Here is a 6,828-nt window from a genome sequence, read left to right as displayed (position 1 = left end):
GCAAGCAGCATCAGGACCCTGGACAGACCAGTCTGCTCACAGCCACGGTTTAGAGAAGGAGTAAGAATCAGAAAGCTCTGGGGCAGAAGGGCATCCTGGTGATGCCGACAGAGGGCTATTCTCTCTATTGTGAAGGGGCAGGTATTTCTCCAAGTATGTTCAAATAAGTCCCGGGAAGCAGCCCTGACCTCTGGGCTGCCTAATGCCTGGGCACCACGATACCAGTGGCTGGTAGATAAACTTACCCTCCGCTTGTGTGTTTGCCCTTCCTTCTCTGCTCCCACCAACCCGCCATCTCCCCTCAATACACTCAAATGGCCGATTGGGACCAGTTCTGCTGGTTGGCTTATGGTCGGGGAGTGGGCAGGACCCCACCAAGTTGTCTCTGCTTCTCTAAAGGAAGTGAGGTGGGTTCGTCCGCGTTGAGCCATTTCTGACCTTGTCAAAGTTCCCTGACCGCTTTATCCCTCACTTTTTTCGTCTGTAAAATGGGACGATCAATGGGGTTGGGGGCAAATGCCTCGCACACACACCGGTTCTCGTGCTGGGATCGCCTGGCTCGCTTCCAAAGGTCGGCTGGGAGGCGGAACGATCCCAGCGCCAGGGGATCAGAGAGGGATCGGCCTGCGGGCGGCGGGGTGGGGTGGGGTGGGGTGGGGTGGGGGTTCAGGCTTGGTTCTGGCGGGCGCCGCGGGGGAGCTAGGTGTGCACAAGCTCCGGGCCGCCGGGGTTGGTGGTACTCACCGCCGCCAGGGGTCGCCGCACTAACATCCCAAGCCGCTCATGGAGCCGATCCGGTCCAGCTTGAGGCCGAAACAGCCCTTGGACAAGCCCTTCTTGTTGCCTCCTTTGTATTTGCGCGCGTTGGGGTGCTCATGCAGAAGGCGGGCCCACGCCGCACGCGACTTGGTGTCCACGCGCAGGTCGCGGAGCAGTCGCGACCGGTCGCCCTTGAGGTTGGCGCCTCCGCCCCCGGGAGTTTTGTCGCCCTTCTTCTGACCGCCGCCCGCAGCCTGGGGCTCAGCCAGCTCCTCTCCCGGCGGAGTTCGCGGGACCTGTCCGAGGGAAACGGCGGGCAGGTGAAGGGACGCCCGGCGGCAGCGCGAGGTACTTTGCGGGACCCCTGATGCTCCAGCCCGACGCGCCCGCCCGCGCGATTTGTCCCTTCCGAGCCCTGAGCGCGCCCCCACAGATGCCGGACAGCTTGGCCCGGCAGCCACCTGCCACGCAGCCGCCGCTGTCCGCTCCTTCGGGAGCCCCTTGCCCTCCCCTTCTTTGCCCCCTGCGGGGCTGGCCACACTCGGGCAGGGGCTGCGCATCTGTCGACGTTCTCCCGAGGCTGGGGACCTAGACCCCCCGAGTTGGATTCGAGGGCTCCCCGGCTCTCACCCGTGCACAGCTCGGAGAAGAGGGCAGCCTTCCCGCCCTCTGCTCCCTCCTGTGCGCCGCATCCTCCTAGGCCCCCAGCCCTCCCATGGCCCCTCACAGTCCCGCTGTCCATGCAACAGCACCCACCTTCGGCGGCGCCCCGGGCTTGGCTTCGGAGGGCCGGAGCGAGAGTAGCGTGAGCAGCAGGGCGCAGGCCAGCAGCTGGGAGAGGTGCATGGTGCCGGTGGGGTCGAGGGACGCAGACCCGCGGCAGCGAGGGCGCACGGGGTCGGCGGGCAGACAGGCAGGCGAGCGCGGAGCAGGCTGGCCGGGCTGCGGTGTGGGCGCGAGTCCCAGTGCTGCGCGGCGCCGGCTGGGTGCGCTCTGAGCCCGCGGCTCCGCTCGCGCCTTTATAATCCAACCTGCCGCTGATGTCATCCTCCCGCCCACCCGGCCGCCCGGGCCAATGGCACGCGCGCCGAGGGCCCGGAGGGGGCCGCGGGGGCTCCCCCACTGCCCCCACCTCCATCCCAGCCCCGGAGGGATCCCGCGGCTCCGCCAGCTCTCTCCCGCTGCACTCGCGGCTGCAAAGCGGCGCGCACAGGGAACTCCATTTGCAGCGAGCGCGTGCCAGGCATGCCAAGCGTTGCTGCTCCCGGTGCCCTGCACACACGCTTGGACCTCAACACACGCGCTCTCCCTAGAAGGGATCAGTTTCCCTCTGTGCAGCTGCAAAGACAGGCTCAGAGGAACCAAGTCACTTGCCCAAAGCCGCACAGCGGTAAAGTTGGCCCAGCCCGAAATCCACGCAGATCTGCCTTGTTGCCAAACTCTTCCCTGGGCACCAGACAGGTGCAGGCCTGGTACTGCGGCTCCACCTTTCACCTACTCGGGAAGTCAGATCGCACCAACGTCTTTAAGTTGGGGAGGCAGAGGATGGGGCGGAGGTCTGGGCGGGAGGCGCAGGGAGAGCGAGGTTTGCCCGGGGGCCGCAGGGGGGAGCGCAAGTCCTACACCGGAGAGGGCAAGCTTTTCGCCTGCGGGTGTGTTTCAGAGTGAATCGCGAACAGATGGGCTAAGATGGCAGGCCCGAGATAGTGGTGCCGGTGCGTATGTGCAGTAGCATCCTGTACCCGTCACGGTGGCTCTAAGTTCGCGCTCAGCCTCGGTCCGTCGCACAGAACCGCCCTGACCCGGCGGATGGCTTCCTTGTGCACTCACGGGTGCGCGCCCGAGCCTGTCTGCACCCACGCGAGGAACCGAGGAACCGCAGCGTGACGATGTTCGCTGCGGCGTCCTGTGCACCTGCACGGGCTGGGGAGGGAGCTTTACCCAGCTTCGAGCCCAGTGTGGCTTCCGTGAACTGTGAAAGGCGGTTGCCTTCGGTTGTTTTCAGCCTCAGATAGATCTGTGCTGAAGCTGTCGGGACAAAAGTCACTTATACCTGCTGCTCACAACTCCCTCTCCTGGGGCAGGGTGTCTTGGTGCCTTTGAGCTCTGAGGAGTCCCTTGGGGATGGGCACCTCAAGAATTGAGCCAGGTGCCGAAGTGTATGATCCCACTGCCACCCAGCAGGACCTCTGCTGGAGAGCACACAACAGGGACACGGGGGCAGTCCCTAGGCAAGAAGACCACAGCCAGATGCAGGTGCCTGGAGGAGTTGTTTCAGGGATCGGAAGCTGTGGCCAAGGCACAGGGCAGTGACAGTCGAGAAGAGCAGGGGGAAACAGGTGCCACGTGGGTGGTTCCCACAGCTGGGCCTAGACGGCAGGAGGCAATGGCACACCGTCCCTTCAGGCTCTCTCCTTCCCACCCAGGACTGCACAACCACCAAGCCCAAGGTCCCTTTGTTTAGGAAATAACCCGCACCCGAGGTCTGAGTTTGGGGTAGCAGAATTTCTGAGCCCGGAAGAGGATTCAGACATTGACAGGGCATCCTTTGGGAGTTCTGGTGAGTTGATTCACCACTTCCATGCAGCCCCCCTGATTGCTGCTCCCTGGTAACACCCATAGCGTGGCACCACTCTTTCATTTGAGGAGTCAGGAAGAGGCGCAAGAAGGGGGAAGAGGGAGGGATTTCTGGGTAGGTGATGGAGGTCTTCTCTCCTCTTTGCCTACTGATCAAAGGAGAGTGTTACCAATCTGGAACTTCCCCGAGACTTGCTTTATTTACACCTGTTTAAGGAGCTGGGCAGATTGACTAGGGCCAGGCATGGGGCTCGTTTCCAGGGGACAACAGCTACCTCCTCTGAAACCCCTCATTAAGGACAGGTTGGAAGCTTCTGGTGCACAGTGGTTACCTCCTTCTGTCTGAATGTCTGCAGGCTGGTTCTTCCTGTCTTTTGCGTCCCTTGGACATACTTGGTGACAGCTGGCTAACTATCTAAGTCTCCCCTCTCTTTGAGCTTTGAGACTAAATTGAATAAACCAACCCCACCCAACCCCACCCCAGTGTGGGTAGAGTCTCAGTCTCTACTTTCCCTCTTTGGAAGTGGAATCTTCTGGTGAGCCCCCACTGCTGACCACTGGGCTGTGATCATTTGCAACAGCCGGGATCCAGGAACAGTCACCTGTGGAGCGACGCTTCCTGGGGCAGGCCAGGGAGCAGCTCCTGCTTAACTGCCGGAAGGTGGGGTGGAGAGCAGTTCCAGGACTAGGCTGGAGGAACCTTCAGGGAAGGAGGTGGTCAGCATGTCAGTGCCTTGGGTTCCTCCCGCAGCAAGATGCAGAGGAAGCTCTCTCCCTCTTGGGTCTAGAATGGGGACTCAAGTTCCTCCTTCCTGCTTTTCCCTCATGAGGTCTGCTTTTTCTGCTCTGGCCCCAGGGGCCAGGCCTGGGAAAGTTGGACCCACTGAGCAGCTGAACAGGAACTGTTGGCAGCACTTTATTGAACGCTCAGCGTGAAAACTCCTGCCAATGGCAAAAGAGAGAGAAAAGGCTACTCAGGAGTCTGGCAGTTCTGTAGAGACTCCTGTCATGTGTCTCTTATCCACCCACCGATACCCCAAGTATCTGCCGAGCACCCAGGCAGCCTGCGGAGTCCCATCCCTGCAGGGAAGGACCCCTGGAAACAGCCACCAGCTTTATAGGCAGAAAAGGACAATGGTGGGGAGGGAGGGCAGCTCCCCCAGCTTGGGCTAGCAGGGCGGGCTTCCTGGAGAGGAAAAGTCTGTGCTGAGCAGGGAAGGGACCTGGCAGGCAGGAGGAGAAAGCAGTGACGCCCTGTGGGCTAACACCGTGGAGCGCACCCAGGCTTAGAGGGTTGCAGTAAAAGAAAAACAATGAGCGGCCTCGCCAAAGGGCAAGTCCTTGAAACGGAGGGAAGCTGGAGGGCAGCCCCTCGATGTTGCAGAGCGCTGCATGCTCAGGAAAGTGGGGGCTTCAGACCCAGAGGAGGCAGGGTTGGGAGCGAGGCAAGTCAGCAGAGGTAGGTTCTGGAGGCATTTGTGATAAAGAGGGGGAAGGGCTTGTCTGGCAAGGGTGAGAGCCTATTGTGCTCTGGAGGGTGGGGAGGAAAAAGCAAATTTGGGTTGGAGGCGGGCATGAAAGATGAGGCCGAGGGAGAGTGGCCAGTTGGGGGGAGGCACAGAGAGGGAACAGGAACTGGGAAAAGTCAGAGCCGGGCTAAAGTGTGCCAAACCCCAAGCATCTGAGAGGCACACGGCTGGGACCCTCTTCTCCCTCCCGGACCTCTGAAAGGTGGAGACATGGAGAAAGAAGACTCCATTCCTGTGGGTCCCTTTTCCCTTTTTCTCCTCCATGAAGGCAAGGTGAGACTCTTGCACCTACTAGGGATGCGGCCCTTCCTTGGGAGAGTTGGTGTCCACTCGGCTACCCAGCCCCTATGGAACATGAAGGGGGCCTTGATTAGTATTCCTCCAGTGAGAAACGCGTGTAGAAGGGCTTCTCTGAAGCTGGGGAAGGGGTGGTTAAGACAGAATGTCCAGTTCCCCACGGCAGGAGGGGCGAACCAGCTCTCTGTGAAACAGCGCCCCCTCCTGGCACTGGGGCAAAGCAGGAGGATTCTCAGGCTCACAGAGGAAGGGAGGGATCCTCAGCAGTCCATCTGTTTTCTCTGCAATTATTTCATCCCAGGGGCCTCCTTCCAGCTGCATAACTTCCCAGAGAGGACACTGAACAGGCGGTGAGCAGATCCTATGGAGGCCGGGCAGGGAAATTTCAGCGGGACCCTGGCCAAGTCCTATCACTGCTCTGGGCCTTCACTTTCATCACCTGTAATTGTGAAAAAACCGTACTTGCCTCCTGGACGGGGGTAGAGGGAGTCAGGAGGCCTGACAAGAGGCTTCCGACCCCTAGACAAAGGCAGGACAAGCAGCTGGGGCAGAAGAGGAATCTGAATGTCACGGCGCAAACACTCACAATCCCGGGGAAAGGGGGGGGCCCTGGGCCCCTGAGTCTCCCCAGGACTGTTTGGTGGTGGAGACCCACAGTGGACACAGAGACCAAAGCTTGGCCAGGTCTTTCTGAGCTTGGGGGCTCCTCCAGGAGTCCTACACCTACAGGGCCTGGCTTTAAGACAGGAGCTGGAGGCCAAGGAAGCGTCATCCGTCCGTCCTGGGAGAAATTCCAGGAAAGCTTAACCTAATGGTGCCATGAGGTCTTTGTCTGACCCCAGGACACCCCCACCTGATGAGCCAGCTGCCCTCTTTCTTTTTTCCCAGGGGCTCTGCCAGGACCTGCTCCAGATGGCCTCCAACCCCGCTGTCCTACGCAGGCCCATGACGTCAGAGTTTATCCCTCCTTTTTTTTTTCCTTTTCAAAAATAAAAGACAGATAGGGTTGACAGAGAGCCTCAATAGATAGGCTCAGTTCCCTGGGGCGGGGGGGGGGGGGAACAACTGTTCCCCGTGTGGCTTTTAACAGGCAGGTGAGGGAGCAGAGGTCAAGGCCTAATTCCTGAGAAAGTGAGCAGGGAGGTAATGGCAAAGGCCTTTCTGAGCCGAAGATGGTTCAGCATCTTGACCTTCGGCGTGGAGTATGCCCCAGATGTTTGCAGAGGTCCTGGAGACTGGGCTTGCCTTGGTTGGGCTCTGGTAAAATGTTGATCACATGGAGCTTTTCCAAATAGGGAGCCACTCCTTGCTGCTCTGGGGGTCCCTACAGTGAGACCACCTTCCTGATGTGTACCTGGGGCAGGCTGTCTACTCTCTGGTCTTGGAGATCATGTTTCAGATTTGTTGGAGTCTATAGTCTTCAAGGAAGGAGGCTTCTCCGTGTAGGTAGGAGGGTCCCCAAGTGTCTTACAGAAGCCTCTGAACTTGGCATCTTCACAGAAGGCATTATGGGATTGGTTTGTCAGGATCCAGGGCCACCAGTCAGCTCAGGGAACCCCATCTCTGGGTTTCCCAAGCCTGAGAGTCCTCTGCAGATTTCTGCCCCAGGAGTGTGTGATCATCAGTTACTTTCTGGGGAGCAGTCAGTGTGAATGACCGGAAAACA

At 59.8% G+C, this 6,828-nt stretch overlaps 1 protein-coding gene across 1 annotated transcript; it reads right to left on the bottom strand.

Moving 5' to 3' along the window:
• Nucleotides 1-764: 764 nt before the first annotated feature.
• On the bottom strand, nucleotides 765-1,806 carry NPPC (natriuretic peptide C). The gene is made up of 2 exons (XM_028105377.2): nucleotides 1,516-1,806; nucleotides 765-1,055 (listed from the first exon to the last, which is right to left on the bottom strand). Exons 1-2 carry the CDS (start codon nucleotides 1,804-1,806, stop codon nucleotides 765-767), a joined length of 582 nt encoding a protein of 193 aa, XP_027961178.2.
• Nucleotides 1,807-6,828: the final 5,022 nt, after the last annotated feature.

This window comes from Eumetopias jubatus, unplaced genomic scaffold, assembly GCF_037043125.1.
Source record: "Eumetopias jubatus isolate StellerSeaLion01/CBP00866 unplaced genomic scaffold, mEumJub1_p1.0 scaffold_3, whole genome shotgun sequence".
Classification (NCBI taxonomy): domain Eukaryota; kingdom Metazoa; phylum Chordata; class Mammalia; order Carnivora; family Otariidae; genus Eumetopias; species Eumetopias jubatus.
This window is presented reverse-complemented; position numbering and strand designations above follow the sequence as displayed.